The following is a 19182-nucleotide window of genomic DNA, read 5'->3' as shown; positions in this document are numbered from 1 at the left end:
TGTTGAATGGTGTTCCTGTGATGCCATGGCGAATTTCGATGTTCCGACATGACATCAAAAAGTGTCATAACTTGATCCCAGATGATCAGATCTTAACAAAATTTCACACATTTGATGAGAGTCCAGGCCTGAAAACTGCAGCGCAATTTTGAATCACAGTCATAGTGCCACCTAGTGGTAACAGGAAGTTACTTTTTATTACACTTTAATGTGTGTCCTGTAGCAGGTTCACCCGAGCAACCTCAAATACTCTCATAATACTGCAAAGACTGTCATGATGCACAGAATTTTTTTTTTGAGTTTTCATCAAACACTGTCGCCATAGTTACGCACTATTCGCCATAAAACAGGAAGCATTTTTTGCGGGCCAAGGCATACACCCATACTCACCAAATGTGGCTAGATCCATCAGAAATCCTAAATGGTGAAATCTTATATGATTTTTTTACATTGATGTGCAAAAATGTCTCTTGAGCACCCCCTAGAAAATTTCAACGAAGCAGCCCCCGCAGACCATTTAACCTAGAGCTACGAAACTTGACAGACATGTTCAAAAGCCCAAGACCTACAAAAAAGCCTCTTGGAGCCATGCCCTCAACCCAACAGGTTGTGCTCCATTTTAATTTGAATTTTCATATTTTTTGTAATTTTAGTGTCTGTTTCTTGAAACACTTGTCCTACAGATTTCATCTGATCAACTTCAAATCTGGACATCAGTATTTCCTGATGTTAAATTACGAGTTGTTTTTGATTTCATCAAAAGCTGTTGACGTTCTTCTGTGTTCTTCGTCATACAACAGGAAGTTGTGTTTGAGGGGCTAAAGATGCTTAAAAACTCATGAAATGTAGTATACACATCAATAGTCCTATGATGTGTTATTTGATATGATTCTTTTGCTGTGATGTGCCAAAATGTGCTCTCTAGCTCCACCTACTAATTTTTTAACGAAGCAGCCCCCGAGAGCCGTTTAACCTAGAGCTAAGAAACTCATGTAAAGGCCCAAGACTTACAGAAAAGCCTCTTGGAGCCATGCCCTAAACACAACAGAAATCCCACCAATTTTAATTTTGTTAAAATTTTTTGGCCAATTTTTTTACCATTTCTGCTAAAGCCCGACTGATTTTTCAATATACCTATATTATCATCTGATATGAGCCTTTTACAGACATAATGGAGCAAATCAGCCTATGCACATATCTCTTTCCCAAATGCGCTGAAAGGAAAGCTCTGTTCACAGACCATATAATGCAGAAAAGGATGCTGGGTGGTTTTAAAATGGTTGCATTCTATAGTTGTCCAGCAGATGGAGCTCTTACATTGTTGACCCAACTCTCAGCACTCTAAAAGCAGCAGAGTAGAGCAAATACAGCCCTGTTTCACACTTCTGCCAGCTGCAGCTTTGACTCTACCACACACACAGACACAGAAGAGAGAGAGACAGAGAGAGAGAGAGAGAGAGGGTCAAAGTCAAAGTGCTCTTTTACTTCATTGTTAAAGTACTCTCAGCACTTAAGGACATTGTGACAGAGAGCGTTGCAGAACAGTGGACGGTGGTGCAATCAGTCGGAGTTTTTTTACGGTAAGCAACATTGAAGTACATACTGTTATGTGAAAAACAATGGCCTCATCTTTCTGCAAATGAACAAGATGATCTAAGGTTTCAGGGTACAGGAGGAGCGGACAACGAACATGCTGACTTTATTGTACTTAGCAATTTTTCAGAATCTCTCAGCGGCGTTATATTTAAGCAGCAACAAGAAACACATTTAGGTACTTAGTGTGATCATCAGGGAAAAAGGAGAAATATACTGTCATTTTTCCCATGCTTTTGCTGTGAGTAAACCTGCAACAGCTCTGTAAGTGTCAGATTACAACACATGCAACTACACCTGCTAAAGTTACTTAGCACAGCTCCAGTCTCGGTATTACAAGAAGGAAACACTAATTCACTGCTGCCTGCAGTGTTGCCCTTCCCAGAGAGATACGGCGGCATCAGTCGGTGTCCAGCAAGTAGCCCCGTGCGCGGAGGTGCAAGGGCCCGTTCATTGCTCCTTGCAGCTTTAATTATTATATTGTTTTTTTAAGTAAAACATGCTTGTATTAGAAGATTAATGTTAACGGCTAGGGTTAGATTAGACTAATTAATCTCACACTCGGGAGATTCGCACATTTCAGCAGCTCAAGAGTCAGAGGCAACAGATAAAAAAGCAACTGCGTGCAAGATAGGGGTTAAATATGAGTAAAATACAAAAAATGAAATATAATTTAACATACAAAATATTTAAAATCTCTCTATATATATATACACACACACACATGTATACATACTGTATATGTATAGTACTTTTATATGTAAAATGCATAATTACATAGTATAAATGAGTGATGTGAATATGACATATATGGTTATGCTGAAATATTTTAGACTTACCTTAAAAAGGAGCAGGTTGCTGTTTATTGCTTATATATATATAAACGTGTATTTTATTTATCTTAATCTCTTTCTACTGACTTACTGCAATCAATTAATTAAACTAATATCTATTAAACTCAGAAATATAAATAGCACATTAAGCAGTTTGTATATGTCCTTCTCTTGTGGTGTCTTCTCAGAGAGTCTGCACCATGCTTTGCTGTGCTGCACGGGGACGATCCAGGCGTGTAGAGAAAATCACACTGACACGCAGATGAGGAAAATGTTGTTGAGTAATGCCAGCAGTAGAAGTCTTACACTCACCACAGATTACAACTACAAAAAATCTGAGGTTATTATTTTCAAAAACTGCATTAGAACATTTTACCCAAACAAAGAGCACACTATGGAAAGCCTTGTATATGGTTTAGTAAAAATAAGAAACAGGGAAAGGCTTGCAGAGGACAGGGAGCTGACACTCAGGATGAGGGTGCTGTCTTAATGCAGGGAGTCTCAAGCCTCCATTGAATCCCGTGTAGCTCTTTTGCTGAAAGAGAGAGGGAGAAAAGGACAGGAGAGAGGGTCAGACATACCTTTGTAGGCCTGGATGGGAAACCACTTTGGGAGATGAGGCGTGTTTCTTCCCCAACTTCAGTTATGAAACTTTGTTAGTTGTGTTAAGTTTGCGCTTCTTATAGTGAATGACTGGCTTGGAAATTAGCTTTTGCTGTGCTAACCTCAGCATTTGTCTATAGTGTTTCATATGAAAGGCCTACAAATATTGATCCTTTTTTAATCATTTATCAGACTTTGATCCTTTGTCAGCCTGCCTGTCTGTGTGTCCAAGCTTTTATCGTTTGTTTAAAAAGGTAAAGCTACTTCATTGTTCTATGTCGTCACACTACTGTTAATATAAGAGAGAATTTTAATACAAAGTGTAAACCACTGCATGTGAGTGCACGAATTAGTCAGATCTGCACTCCAGAGGAGAGCCTTCATTAGGCCGTGTAATATTGCCCTATACTGGATTTATATGTTAATGAACTGCATTAAACGAGAGCCCTCTGTGTTTTTATAACCTGCTTCGAAATAGTTCCTCCTGCACCTGGTGCTCCTATTGTAAGTTATCAATATACAATAACAAGATTACTTATATAACACCATAATAAAATATAATATAATACAACAGTGTAACAGTAGTGCTTAGAATAATTCCCCATCAAGCCTAGTCAAGTCAATTTTATTTATAGAGCCCATTATCACAAAACATGGTTTGCCTCAGAGGGCTTTACAGTGTACGACATCCCTCTGCCCTTAGACCCTCACATTACCCAAGGAAAACTCCCGAAAAAGAACCCCTGTAACGGGGGGGGAGGAAGAGGAAGAAACCTCAGGAAGAGTGGCAGAGGATGATGAGGGATCCCTCTTCCAGGACGGACAGACGTGCAATAGATGTCGTAAATAACAAATGAAATACAACTGTGGCAAAAAGGAAAGAGAAACAGAGGGGCGGAGGGGGAGAGAGGGGGAGAGAGGCACAGCAATAGCGGAAACAGACGCATGTCATTTTACAATAATGATAGGTGTGAAAAATCAAATGCACTCTGTGATGATATTGTGGGTTTTGATAAGAGTCTCATGCATATATTGATAGGGAGGTGTCCAAAGGCATGATAACAGCATCGGCGCAACCAGGACCAAGACCACGATCAGGGCAAGCGGGGGGGTACAGTATCAGTGTAGCCACAGTACAAGCACAACCAAAGGCAGAGTCACAGTGCCAGCACAGATATCACCACGATCAGGCACAGCCAGGGTTGCGTCCAGAATCCGGGAAAGCTGGGAAACAAGGGAGCAGGAATGCTCCGGAGAGGCAACGGGATTAGTGTAGTGCAGTTCAACAGACCCAAGGTGGTGAGCAGTAAAAAGGATAAGCACACAATGAGGATCCTAGAGTCACTGATCAGCAGTTATGCCTTAAATATGAATGCCAGAGAGCAAGAAAGAGAGAGGAAGCAGAGCCTAGTGTGTTTCATTTTCTAAATGACCCACCCTGTGATCTCATTCAGGTCTTTCAGCTTCCCTCCCTTTGCCATCATTGGAAAATCAGCTGAGCTGTAACATAATAAAGACAAATGGAGTCAACAGAATCACAAAGCTAAAAACGTTCACCCTTAAATTACATTTCTGTGTACAGTAATGTTTTTTTTTTTACATTGTTTATTCGTCTCAAACGTGCCCTCTTAATCCATATCAATACGTATGTACCATAAAATAGCACTCTGCTATCAAGAACCATGTTATCCTTAACAAAGCTGATGTGTAACTCACACTGAGCTGTAAAATAAATCACACAAGCCTTTTCTCCCATTTAACTCCCCAATCTTAGATGAAATTACTCAAGAGCAGGACATTTTAAATTAACAGGCTGTTAGCGGCTAAGTGGGTATGTGTTCAGTATATACAGTACAGTGTACTAACGTTAGCCTACTCTGTTAGCATGTCTGCTATTGCTTCGTAAATCTTCTAATTTAGCGGCAGATAATCCAATATCATGCTTTAATGCACGTTAATTTAGCTAAGATATGCTGATAATATCAAAAACGATTCCTTAGACGTCTCACCCTGTTAAAGCCCATCACAAATGGTTTTCTCTGCTGCAACTCAACTGTGCCACTTACAATTAATGCTACTTCAGGGAACTATTGATTGAGATGCTCCACGTTATGCCATTGCTGTGAAAAAACGGTCCATTGGAGTGAACAAAGATGACGCCACTCTCTCTAAAAGGGCTCTGCTGTGAATATAACCTGCTTGCTGGCAGCTTTCATAAGAAATCCCAAGTTTATACCTGTCTCTTCCCACCTGAAGCAAGCTGTCAGACACGGATTGTCTGTATTTTTGCAATCCAATAGATATCGAAGCAGAATTATTACGCAGTGCCTTATGTCAGGAGACAATTTTCAGACCTCGATTGGATGTGCTGTCATTACCCGATGAATATCTGTTAGAATGGTACTCAATAATTTATCTTAATAATATATTACTTACATATCCAATCTCACACACCACTTGGCTGAGTAGAACGCAGATGTAATTTTTTTTATAATCAGTACATTATTGAATTTTCATATACACATCACCAATATTTTAATCTACAAATTAATAACTCCAGTATGGATAAAATAAATAAAATGTAAAAAATATTTTATAAAATGAATATGTTAAAAACAATAAAATAAAGCAAAACTCCAATGATAAATTAAATCTAAAAAGCATCCAAAAAGCTAAAATGCCATCATAAAACAAAAGACAGAAAACAAAATTGATAATCAAATATCAGTTAGCTACTTAAAAGTACCATTCCCACATTTGTATGCACCATAATCTAATACAAAATCATCATAGTAATTCTCAGTCCCATGAAGAAAGTTGATATCGTGTTCAGTGTGTGATTTATATCAATATCTCAATTTACTCAGGAGGATAAAAGGCGAGAGGACATATATGTGTTGAAACAGCATTCTGTTGGGGTTTAAATGACTATATGTTGAAATAGCCACTGAATGAATATTTACTTTGTTTAATGTCAAATATGAATAAAACCAAAGTGAGGCTGGCCTACAATCATGGCTGAGCGAAATATGCCTTACCTTTCTGAATGATGTTTTTATATTTAATTTTCAGTTGCTTCCAAGTGCATTTTCCCCCTGGGGGATTGCACCTAAATGAAAATCAAAAAATGTATTCAATCCACCAATTTTTCACTTGTGTGCTATGATTTTAATAAGGTGCGATTAATGTTAAGTCAATGGACATTTGCAGTCAAACTAACACTTTAACACAAATGACACGAGCAGTTGTTTTCTCCCATGCCGCTTTTGTCTCCTTAGCTGCTGCAGCGGTGTTACTTTTCTACTAAATATGGGCTCATATTCGCCATAGTTAGCATGAGGACCACTAGTTCCAATGGGATAAAGTAGCTTGGTTTCTTTTTTCAGCCGTTGCTATGGTGAATCGAGGTATCGGGGCTCCGTTCACAATGGCCTTTTATTGAGGTCGTACTACTCAGAGTTGATTGAACTAATTCAGATCAGCTGTTCTGGAACCGAATACTTAGAGTTTCCCATCTTGGAGTAAATCAACTCAGAGTTCATGGTTAGACCCAGAGTTTAAATCTCCTGTCTGGAAGACCCCCCTGATGCTGAATGTAGCTCTCTTGTGTCAGTATCAAGAAAATATCAACTGACAGACTGTCACTCACAGCACAGCCCCACTTGAAATTTTTCATGTCCATGCTGCCCGGCCCAAATTCGTATCTGCCATCGTCTTTGCATTAACTTTGAATTGAAACACACTTCGCAAAGCGCTCGCTCTGCGTCCGGTGTGAACGCACAGACGCATTTTCAGTATCTGCTTGTGTCTTATTAATTTCAATTCATATTTACAAACAGCACTGAAAGCTATTGTTATCATGCGACATTGGTAATTGAAGTATAGAGGTCAGTGTTAAAGTTGTATTTATTTATTTAATTATAAATTAATTAATATGAGTTAATATTCATAGGAAATAGAAGAAAGTAAGTCACCAAAGAACTTTTACTATGATATTTAAAAAGGTTCTTTGTTAAGTTTGTTGAGAAGCTATTAAAATGTCCCTTTTACTGTATAAATGACCATAAACATTTCAAATTGTTTCACTGTACATTACTGAAACTTTGGTCTGATGGGCTTGGACATAAGTGCAGTGAAAGAAGGACAAATGCTCCAAATGGTGCAGTAAAAAATGTTAGGTGCAGGTAAAACGATTTTTTGCATGTCGTTTTAAAGTCCCATGCATTCTGTACATTTACATTTAGCTGGTGTGAACCCACGTGATGGTGATGTTGTGTGTGTTTCCAGACAGTGAACCAGCTGGCCCATGCTCTCCACCAGGATGAGGACCTGGATGCCGGCAGCTTGGTCTGTGTCATGTGGCCTAAAGCCAAGTGTGCTCTGCTCAGGGATGATCTGGTGTTGGTGGACAGGTCAGACTCATGTTTATAAATTAATTTCCATCACCTGTTTGTCTCATAAGATTTTCTGATGGCAAAAGGTAAAATGTTGAATGTCAAACAAATGGTGTCAAACAAGAAAATCTTAAACTAGTAAGCTAGTTTATGTATGCTATGATTACACAATAACATTGTGCATATGCTTAAATGGTGGAATAAATGGCAAAACTGCAAAATGTTATTATGTGTTTGGCAGCTAATCACAAGTTAAATTTGATAGTAGTATTCCTGTTGTTCACCTCTTTAGAAATACAATGATGAAAACACATTGTGTACTTGGCATACACTGAAGCACAGACCTCTGTGTGAACTTTGTCATAGAAAGGTCACAGCTTTTTATACAAAGGTGTGGACCATGTATGTAGTGACATCTCAGGAATATCTTTTCATAAAATTTTGCACAAATGTCCACTTTGACTTAACAAAGGAGTGGTTAGACATTGTTGGTCATAGGTTAAATGCCAAGGTCACTGTGACCTCGTCTGTTTCATTCCATGAAAGTGATATCTTAGGAATGCCTTGATGGAATTTCTTAAAATTTGGCATTCTACTTTGTGTTTTACCCTCCAGCCCAGGAATTGATGTTACCACAGAACTAGACAGTTGGATCGACAAGTTCTGTCTGGATGCTGATGTATTTGTTCTGGTGGCTAACTCTGAGTCTACACTGATGCAGACGGTGAGACATGACAGCATGTGTCCTTCTAAATGGCGCCAGTATGTTTAAAAAGAGCAAATTTTCTTGAAAGAATCTTTAGTTTGAGACAGTGACAAATGTACTCTCATTTTGAATTTGACACCTGCAGCAAGTTTTTCTGTTTAAACATTAAATATCTTGTCTTTGTACTGTATTCAGTTGAATATATGTGAAAAAGATTGGCAAATCAGTGCACTTAGTTTTTATTTACATTTTACACAGCGTTCCAACTTTTTTGAAATCGGGTTTGTATGATATCTCAAAACACTTGTAAATAATGTTTTCCTGCAGGAGAAGTCCTTTTTTCACAAGGTCAATGAGCGGCTCTCGAGTCCCAACATTTTCATCCTCAACAACCGCTGGGACGCCTCAGCCTCAGAACCTGAATACATGGAGGAGGTCAGTCAGCTTACTTCAGAAAAACATTTTCTCCTGGAAATACACATGAAAATAGAAAGAATGCCACAACAATAAAATTTGTACGGATTATGTCTGAACCTCAGATTATGTGCCTGTTGTGCGACCACACATCAGTGGTTTATGCAGCTTCATGCTGCAGGTAGTTGAATGGAGGTCTAGATCAAGTATTTATTTTTTTCCCATCTTGATTCATGGGTATTCTTGCACCTGGAGCTGCCCCCTCACACCAGTGGGTAGTACACATTTAACCTGCTGCTGACTTAACAGAAGCCTTAGATCAGGCAGCAGCTTGGGGGCTCGGTGGTTACCATCGTTGTGTTTCAATAATGTTCAATGAGGTGTGTTGTTTCTGTGTCAGGTCCGCATGCAGCATATGGACCGCTGCACCAATTTTCTGGTGGATGAGCTGGGTGTGGTGGACCGAGCCCAGGCCAGTGACCGCATCTTCTTCGTCTCTGCCAAGGAAGTACTTCAAGCTCGTGTGCAGAAGGCTCAGGGAATGCCTGAAGCAGGTGGGTATACTAGTCAGTGTGGATTCTGATAGTGTTTGTTTGGTCACGAAAATCCTCAAATCTTACTTTTTTTTCATGCCTGGTGAGGTTTTGAAATTTTGAATCGTGAAGTTTTGGAAAAGACATGGAAAATAGTTTGATAGTTATTTAAATGCTGTTCAGTGCATATCAGTTCTTTACTTGTGGTAAATCATGTGGGGCGAGAGTGGAAAAATGATTCCAGTTTTTCTACACCATAATAATACATAAAATAGCTTTGAGAAGACCACACTAAATGTAGACTGTGTGGAAAGATATTTTCCAGTTTTCCTCAGTGTCACATTTGTTGTCCTATTTCAGGTGGCGCTCTTGCAGAGGGATTTCAAGCCAGAATGTTTGAGTTCCAGAACTTTGAGAGGCGATTTGAGGTCAGATCCTAATGCTTGGTTTCAAGTAACTAAATAATCCAGATATCAGTTCAGATGGACTTGGAGTAGTCAAGTGTCCAGTGAGACATGCAGCTCATCCATTGTTGTTGAGTTGATGTGTGGATTGTTGGACTGTCTGCTGCTTTGTGTAGGAGTGTATCTCACAGTCAGCGGTGAAGACCAAGTTTGAGCAGCACACTGTGAGGGCCAAACAGATTTCTGAGGCTCTTCGCCGCATTATGGATTCTGTACACATTGCTGCACAAGACCAGAGGTGAGCCGAGTATTAAAAGCAGATTGTACAAGTGCATGGATTGAGACTGTATGTGAACTGAAGACTGGAAACACAAGAACATATATGGAATATTACATCATTCAAAAAGGTTTACTTCTAATTTTGTAAATTTTGTCAGTTTTGCAGGTCTGTTTATTCAGACATAGGCCTGCTCACTTTTACAGTGTCTAAGGCAAAACAACTTGGTTGTTATGTGAAATTAGAGATGTTATATCAGTATATTAGCAAACAAAGATATATCTGTAATAGGCCTATATCGACTGAAAAAATCTGATATATCAGTTGGACTTTACTCTTTTTAACCAGTGTTGGATTGACTGGAAAAGTAATTCAAATGGTTTTGATTATGACAAAGGCACTATCTTCATCTTATATTGTTATCAAAAAGCAATGGTGTGTTTGTGTGTGACAGGATCTACTGCCTTGAGACCAAAGAGGACCGTCAGGACCGATTGGAGTTTATAGATAAGCAGTTGGACTTGTTGACTATGGACTGTAAGGCCAAGATCAAGAAGATCACTGAGGAGGTTGAGAGACAGGTGAACCCCGACATGACATCATAACATACCTGCCTTAGATTCCTCACTGAATCTCAGTGATGATCTATGAATTGATGGACTTGCAGCATCCAATCAGTTTCTCACTTCCCACAAGTCAAAACTAGTCTAGGTAAACAACAAAACAAAAACCCTCAAAGCTTACTCTACAGTTCAGTGTGTCACAGAAGTGTTAGCAGCCAGATGCACAATATACTGGTTGAGTTGGTCCTAAGAGAGGGAAAGTTTTAACCCCTGCTGTCTGCTCATGTTCAGGTGTCTAATGCCATGTCAGAGGAGATCCGCAAGCTCCATGTGCTGGTGGATGACTTCCATATGGACTTTCACCCATCACCAGTGGTGCTCAAGGTCTACAAGAATGTGAGTTTAACACAGATATTCAACATCATTCTTTGTCCTTAAAGGGGAAACCAACCTAAATTACAAATTGTTTTTCCGTGATCTGGGAAGTTCAATCAGTATTTGTGAACATGAGCTACTGTCTCTTCAAAAACCAGAAAAGGAAGTATGCTCCATAGATAATTACTGACAATTACATCTTTTACCATTCATCGCCTACAGAAGAGCTTTAAACTTAATGCCCCAATACATCAGGAAAAAAACTGTGTGTGTGTGTGTGTATATATATATATATATATATATATATATATATATATGTATATATATATATATATATATATATATATATATAATTATTGGAGTGAAATGAAAAATCAGTTATTCCATGGGTCATCTTAGAATAAAATAAGTACTCATTAACATGATTTTAACAAATCTGAGACCAAAATTTGAAAGAAATGTATCTATTAACTGCTTTAAAGGATCTGTGTGGAAAATAGGAGCTAAAACAAAAATTTAGCTTTTTAGTTTTTATCAGTGTTTATTCTGTATTAAACAGCACATTGACATTTGTCAGTCAGACAGCAGTGCTGAGGTGCAAAATGCAAATACTACTGGAATAAATAAAGAATAACTGCAGGAGAAGAGTTTTTTTGGCATCCATCCAAACTTTTTTGCGGTATAGTGGTGATGCTTGTTTCTGTTACTTGACCTGGCCCAATAGTGCGGTGGGTCCACCAACATGCAGAATACATGTGCTTGTCAGCAGTTAGCTGTCAGCTGTGGTGTTTGTAATGATCTGTTGGTCTTTGTCAGCACTAGTTGTTAAGGTTAGCTCTGATGTCGAGGCCTGTACACACACACAAGCACAAATGCTCTCTCACATTAGTTTTTTGTGCTCAGTCTCTAATACCTGCACTGTTTCAAGTCAAGTCAAGTCAGTTTTATTTATAGAGCCCATTATCACAAAACATGGTTTGCCTCAGAGGGCTTTACAGTGTACGACATCCCTCTGCCCTTAGACCCTCACATCACCCAAGGAAAAACTCCCGAAAAAGAACCCCTGTAACGGGGAAAAAAGAAAGGAAGAAACCTCAGGAAGAGCGGTAGAGGATAATGAGGGATCCCTCTTCCAGGACGGACAGACAAGCAATAGATGTCGTAAATAGCAAATGAAATACAATCATGGCAAAAAAGGAAAGAGAAAGAGAGAGGGGGAGAGTGGGGGAGAGAGGCACAGCAATAATAGAAACAGATGCATGTCATATTACAATAATGGTAGGTGTGAAATTAGTAATTGCACTCTATGATGATGTTGAGGGAGATGATAACAGTCTCATGCATATGTTGAAAGGGAGGTGTCCAAAGGCAAGATCACAGCATCGGCGCAACCAGGACCAGACCACATTCAGGGCGAGCGAGGGGCACAGTATCAGTACAGCCACAGCACGAGCACAACCAAAGGCAGGGTCGCAGCATCAGCACAGCTATCACCACGGTCAGGCACAGTCAAGGTTACGGCCAGGATCCAGGAAAACTAGGAAACAAGGGAGCAGGAATGCTCACGAGAGGCAACAGGATTAGCGTAGTGCAATTCAACAGACCCAGGCTCTGTAATCGCGAGCCCCAGGTAGTGAGAGTACCACATGGCTATCACAGAGCTAAGCTAAGCTTGCAAATGGCAATGCAGTTAACAGACATGCATGATTTCCGATGGCGGCATTGAGAGAAGGAAAAGGAGCTCAGCGTATCAGGGGAAGTCCCCCGGCAGGTTAAACCTATGTCAGCCTAACTATGGCAGTGTTTCCTCTAGGATTTTTTTCAGCAGCGGGGGCAGGCTCTCCGGGGAGCCGCGGCGGCGTAAACAAATGACGCTTTTTAAAGGCTGAATGTAAAAATAAAAAATAATAACAAAAATTCAACAATAAAATAATAAAAACAATAAATAATAATTTCTTGATGGGGCTGTAATCAGTGGCAAAGTTTGCACCCAGGCTCAGAACAATGGATTTTTCTTGGTTTTTTGTAGAACAGCTCTAAGGCTCTGTTGTACGGAAATTCCCCAAGAGGTGGCCCGTTGATGCTCAGCAGCATACATGCTGCAAGGTGATCCCCCTGCAGCCTGTTTCTCAAGTCAGTCTTCACCTACAAATAGAAACAATAATTTTTATTTATTTTTTCATTTATTTTTTTCAACCCATTTAGGGTCCCAGCCTGATAGCCTGTGTTTCCCTTTATGTTTTTCTCCTCTACTCTCATCTCTCTCTCCTGCACCATCACTTTGCTCTCCTGCTCCTTCACTCGGCACTCCCCCTCCTGTACTCTGCTCTCCTTCACTTTGTTGCACTGCTCCTCCCTGTCTGTTACTTGTCTTATACGATTACATAAAACATTAACGTTAGATAATTTACACTCACGTCACATTTGATTACAAGTGTGAACATAATTTTTTACCTAACCATCATAATTTGAGTCAGTAAAAAGGCTAATGATACCTGACTAGCGCCATCCTCATCAGGTGTCTTTCTCTTCTTTGAAAAATATTTGAACAAGCTCATCTGAAAATGCAGTCAGCAGTTACATCATGGCGTGTATATCGCTTAATGCTATCAATTAGTTTACTCACGTTAGCGACACTGAGTTGAGTTGGCACCGGGCCCAATTAACTTAAGCTACGTAACCTTAGCTGGCCATCAATATTTTGCGAATGTTTATTTAACTAATAAAATCTATTATAAGTTTTCTTAAGCTAATAAGTCTACCTTTTCTCCAGTAAGTTGCACGCTATTTTCAAGCCGACACTCCTCTGACTCTCCCACCTGATGCCTGGATGCGAGTAGCTAATTAACGTCGGCACCAATAAGTTCTGTTGGGGGTGGAGGGGCGGTGGTATCTACCCCAAAGAGTAGATACGGAGCAAGATAGTTATCTGCCTCAGCACTCGCGACACCCAATGCAGTGCAGGACTGTGCTGTGATGCGGCGGTGGTGTATTTGCAATTTAAAAAAAAAAAAAAAAACAGAAAAAAACGACATTTGAAGGAGCGGCGGGTAGGATTGAATGAGTGTAGAGGAAACACTGTATGGGCTGGTCCAGGCAGCCTGAGCCAGCCCTAATTATAAGCTTTATCAAAGAGGAAAGTCTGAAGTCTACCCTTAAAAGTTGAAACGGTGTCTGCCTCCCTGACCGAAAATGGAAGATGGTTCCATAGGAGAGGAGCATGGTAGCTGAAGGAGAGGAGCATGGTAGCTGAAGGAGAGGAGCATGGTAGCTGAAGGAGAGGAGCATGGTAGCTGACACACAGACACACAGACCATTTAGCTTTTGAAAGTCGACAGATCTGTCTACAAATTGTTCCGACCACCTCATTAGTTGGTTTCATAAGTCATATTTCTGACAGGGTTAAATATGACTGTTGGAGATGAAACAGGATAAATGTGAATGTTATGACTCTGCAGTGTGCATTTCCAACATGATCACTCAGAAATGCTGTGCACCCTCCTAAATCTCTGTCGCTCTGGTATCTAAATGCAGCACAGTGTAAAGCCCATCCCTGGCCTCCAGTTGGCTCACTGAACCTGTATAAAGCTATGTAATCTGTATTATGTAAGAGCAGTCCAGACTGAATCATGACGTAATCATTCAACCCTGCAATCTCATTTGATGTGAACATAGCCAAAATGCTGCTCCTGCCTGAGCCTTTCTGTCTGTGAGGAGTAAGTAACATCCAGAAAGCATGAGTTGAGACCATCCTGGACAAACCTAAACCTGAGTGATACATTGATTCTAATTGGTTAGATTGTGGTTTTGCAGAGCCACAGGACAACTGGAACGTAGTGTAGCTGTACACCAGACTTACTGTCTGTTACATTGTCTGATAAGTGCTTTGATTTAAATTTGAATGAGAGCAGCTATCTACACCACACTCTGCATGCAGAGCTGTGATGTAGCGTGTCCTTTCAGGCTTCAGACTATATTTTTTTCAGAGTTGCTTGTGTTAATTACAATGATCCTCAGTGTGTATGGGAATTCAGTTTTTGCAGGTGTGTAAATGCAGCGCAAGATGAACTCTTCTATTTGATCATCACATCCAAGACTTTGTTTTGATCAGTTTGTGGTTGGATTGATAAGAGCTGATATGATCAGATCGGTAGTTCACAGGAAAAGCTGCTGCGGAGGCCAATACAAACTTTGTTTCACCCAGAGACAGTCCCAAACGGAGCTCTTGTGTCTGTTAGATGGTCTGAAGAGGAAACGAGAGCACACAGAGCAATAACAGCACAGCTGACTATTGGACTGGACTTTTTTTTTCTTTAAAAATATTGTAACTTTATTTCTCAACCTTCATAGATGTCATTTGTAAAATATGTTTAGTGTGCTGACAGTTTTGAATATGAGAAAAAAAATGCTTTAACACACAAATGAAAGTCCATGGGTTTATAAATAAAATATAATGAATTAATGTGTCACTAACATGAACACACACACACACCCACACCACTTTCCTTCCAGTGGCTTCAAAAGTTTTCCTTTCTAGGCTGCTCTTATTTTCCTTTTTAACTATTCACAAGAATGCTCCTTATTTGTCATCATTGTCAAATTACTGCTTCCTGATTGGCTGTTGTTTGTGACCACAAATGAGACCTTATTTAGGTTTTGAATGGGAAATTTTAATCAATGCATCTGTTTAACACACAAATCAAATTTTTGTTCACAAGGCCTTTTGACTCTGAGAAACTGGTGATAATGATATTTTAGCAGCTCACTTTACTGAAATCTGTCACTTGACATGGTATTTAATGATATAACACACAACACAATGTTCAAGAGTCAACAATATGTTTTACAAACTGCAGGCGGGATATACGACTTGGCTTCATTGTGAAAATAGTTAGGCAAAAGATTATTTTTTTGCTTTTGTCAATGTACTCATAAGTGAAGTCAAAACATCTTGATTGGCCCCTGGTGGCTGGCTGCTGTACATGTCATTAACCTCTCATGATTTATGTTCATGGATGGGACATAGGCCAAACTAAAAACTCAAAAAACATGCCAAATACATTTCTCCAAGTCAAGTCAATTTTATTTATAGCGCCCATTAGCACAAAACATGGTTTGCCTCAGAGGGCTTTACAGTGAGCATACTGCAGTAAACAGACATGCAATTTTCAGGTGGCAGTATTGAGAGAAGGAAAAGGAGCTCAGCGTATCATAGGAAGTCCCCCGGCAGATTAAACCTATGTCAGCCTCACTATAGGCTGGTCCAGGCAACCTAAGCCTGCCCTAATTATAAACCTTATCAAAGAGGAGGGTCTTAAGTCTACCCTTAAAAGTGGAAATGGTGTCTGCCTTCCTAACTGAAACTGGGAGATTGTTCCATAAGACAGGAGCATGGTAACTGAAGGCTCTGGTTCCTATCCTACATTTGGAAACTTTGGGAACCACAAGTAATTCTGCATTTTCAGAGCGCAGTGATCTTGAGGGTTGGTAAGGAACTATGAGCTGCGACAGATAGGATGGAGCCTGACCATTTAGAGCTTTGTAAGTAAGGAGGAGGATTTTAAATTCAATTCTGGATTTTACAGGGAGCCAGTGCAAAGAAGCTAAAACAGGAGAAATATGATCCCTTTTCTTGGTTCCCGTTAGAACACATGCAGCAGCATTCTGCACCAGTTGGAGAGACCTAAGAGATTTGCTGGGGCAACCGAATAATAGGGAATTACAGTAATCCAGCCTAGAGGTGACAAAAGACATGTACTAATTTTTCAGCATCTGTTTGTGAAAGGATATGTCTATTTTTTGCAATGTTACACAAGTGAAAGAAAGTCGTTGAAGTTTGTTTTATATGGTAGGCAAAACATAAATCTTGATCAAATAAAACTCCAAGGTTCCTTACAGTTGTGCTAGAGGCCAAGGTAATGCCATCTAGAGAAATTACATTGTAAGAAAGGGAGCTTCTGAGGTGTTTGGAGCCAAGAACAATAACTTCAGTTTTGTCTGAATTCAACATCAAGAAATTACGACTCATCCAGGCTTTTATGTCCTTAAGACATTTTTGAAGTCAAGATAGCTGATCAGTTTTATCTCATCTCAGTTTCACCTCAGTTGATGAGCAACCACTCACTCAAGGATTTTAGAAATAAAGGGGAGATTAGATATCGGTCTATAGTTAGCTAAAATCTCAGGATCGAGAGTGGGCTTCTTTAGAAGAGGTTTAATGACAGCTACTTTAAAGGACTGTGGTACATAGCCTGTTAATAAAGACACATTGATTATATCTAATAAAGAATTGTCTAATAAACTTGCTTAAGTAGCCAAGTTGAGTCCGGGGTCAGGTCAGTTGAGGGCAAGAGGTGATGGATTTTATCTCGAATAGTTATAATTTTATCATTAAAGAAACTCATAAAGTCGTCACTCCTTAGGGCCGAAGAAATACAAGGCTCTATGGAGCTGTGACTCTGAGTCAGCCTGGCTACAGAGTTGAAAAGAAACCTGGGATTGTTTTTGTTTCCCTCAATTAATGATGAGTAATAGTTTGCCCTGGCATGGCGGATGGCCTTATACATTTTAAGACTATCCAGCCAGACTAAACGGGACTCTTTCAGGTTGATTGAACGCCATTTTCTTTCAAATTTTCGCAATGTTTGTTTCAATTTGAGGATCTGGAGGTTAAACCATGGGTCTAATTCTCTTTGTTTCATTATTTACTTATTGCAACAGAATCGAGAGCTGATCGCAGTGAGCCAGTAGCACTATCAACGAGACAGTCGATTTGAAAATGACTTAAGTTAGTAAGAGTATTCTCAGTCGCTGTAAGACATGGTAATGAGGTCAATGCAGAAGAAATCAATTTCTTAAATTTAGCCACTGCTGAATCAGATAGACATCTAAAATAGTAACTCTTGCTGAGAGGCTTGTAGTTGAGTAATAAAAAATTGAAAGTTATTAATAATGGTCTGACAGAGCGAGATTGTCGGGGAAGACTAATAAATCTTCAATATCGATGCCGTATGCAAGGACTAGATCCAGGGTGTGGTTGTAGCGGTGGTGTGTAGTGTTTGATTCTATGATTTGTTTTGTCTTAATGAGTTATTTAATGCTATTAAGGGGGGGGTTCTACAACCTTATTAACATTTGTGTGTGCTGGTTGCTGCGTGACCAATGCTGCTGCTCATAATTGGTTTGACGGGAATCAAACCAATTATGCTACTATGTAGAATCTGGCTCCAAATGACGTCACTGGCTTCACTTTTTTATAGTGGGCAGAAATGGGGACACATTGTCCATTACTATATACAGTCTATGGTTAGCCTCAGAGCTGGACCATGAAGTGTTCGGTTTCCGTAGGTACACAGGTGGTTTGATCAGAAGTACCGGATATGCTCGCTCAGTGGTGGGGTTCTGCCGATTCAGCAGCAGTGTGGATGTACATGTAAGAAAATAAAACAAAAGCAGTTGTGTGTGTTTTTTTTTTTTTTTTTAACCATGTCTTCATTGGTGTTGTCTGTTTTTCTTATGTTCTAGGAGCTCCACCGGCACATAGAGGAGGGTCTGGGCAAGAACATGTCAGAGAGGTGCTCCACATCTATCACCAGTGCCCTGCAGGCCACACAGAGCGACATGATCGGTAACACTCCCGTTTACATCTGAGACCACGGACCAAAAACATCCAGATGTTTACACTTTACTGGCTCCAATGTGCTGTAGGGCCTTCAATGTAGCTGAAGCATAACACTAACTGCTACATGCATGTTCCTCTCTGTTAAATTATGACTGAATGTATCCTCTTTATTCTTTGCTCTGTGTGTGTGTGTGTGTGTGTGTGTGTGTGTGTGTGTGTGTGTGTGCGCGCGCGTGTGCGTGCGTGCGTGCGTGCACAGAGGGTCTGAAGCCTCTCCTGCCCAACCCCGTCAGAGGGCAGGTAGACAAGCTGGTCCCTCGCCAGTGCTTCGGTCTCAGTTACGACCTAGCCTGTGACAAGCTTTGCAGTGACTTTCAGGAGGACATCAGCTTCCATTTTTCTCTGGGCTGGACCATGCTGGTCAACCGCTTCCTGGGGCCCAAGAACACCCGACGGGCCCTCATGGGTTACAACGACCAGGTAACGCTTTATGATGTAAATCTGATCAGTGAGACAGCAACTGGATTTTAGAGTATGCAGTGTACTTTAAAAGAAGATGAATGGACTGTATATTTTATGTACATGTGGCCGGGCCCAGTTTACTTGAACAACGGGCATCATGAAATACTAAAACAATTAATAAGGAGAGGGTAAAAATGTGGGGAATTTACTAAGAGGGCCGACAGCGCCACCTAGGGTTTAGTCTGAGCCTAGGACTCTAAACGCACACAGGTTCTTAAAATCAGGGGAAGCAGAGTCAAAAACCAAGCAGGAAACTGAGTGTCACAATAAAATTGGGTTTATTACAAAGATGTTCATAAAAATAATGTTGCCCAATTGTCTAAAAAAAATTCTTGACAGCCTCT

At 40.1% G+C, this 19182-nt stretch overlaps 1 protein-coding gene across 1 annotated transcript in view; it reads left to right on the top strand.

The window, feature by feature from the left end:
* Positions 1–19182, top strand: part of mfn2 (mitofusin 2) — a 44440-nt gene that overhangs the window by 14826 nt on the left and 10432 nt on the right. Inside the window, exons 5-14 of the mRNA XM_042491118.2 lie at positions 7317–7441; positions 8039–8147; positions 8457–8564; positions 8944–9097; positions 9437–9504; positions 9657–9778; positions 10212–10338; positions 10612–10716; positions 18220–18322; positions 18576–18796. Of these exons, the coding sequence (XP_042347052.1) occupies positions 7317–7441; positions 8039–8147; positions 8457–8564; positions 8944–9097; positions 9437–9504; positions 9657–9778; positions 10212–10338; positions 10612–10716; positions 18220–18322; positions 18576–18796 (1242 nt within the window). The remainder of the gene's footprint in view (positions 1–7316; positions 7442–8038; positions 8148–8456; positions 8565–8943; positions 9098–9436; positions 9505–9656; positions 9779–10211; positions 10339–10611; positions 10717–18219; positions 18323–18575; positions 18797–19182) is intronic.

The sequence above is a fragment of the Plectropomus leopardus genome, chromosome 9 (assembly GCF_026936395.1).
Source record: "Plectropomus leopardus strain MGB_pleo_1.0 chromosome 9, ASM2693639v1, whole genome shotgun sequence".
NCBI lineage: Eukaryota > Metazoa > Chordata > Actinopteri > Perciformes > Serranidae > Plectropomus > Plectropomus leopardus.
Note: the sequence above shows the minus strand (reverse complement) of the source record. Positions and strands in the feature narration are given on the sequence as shown.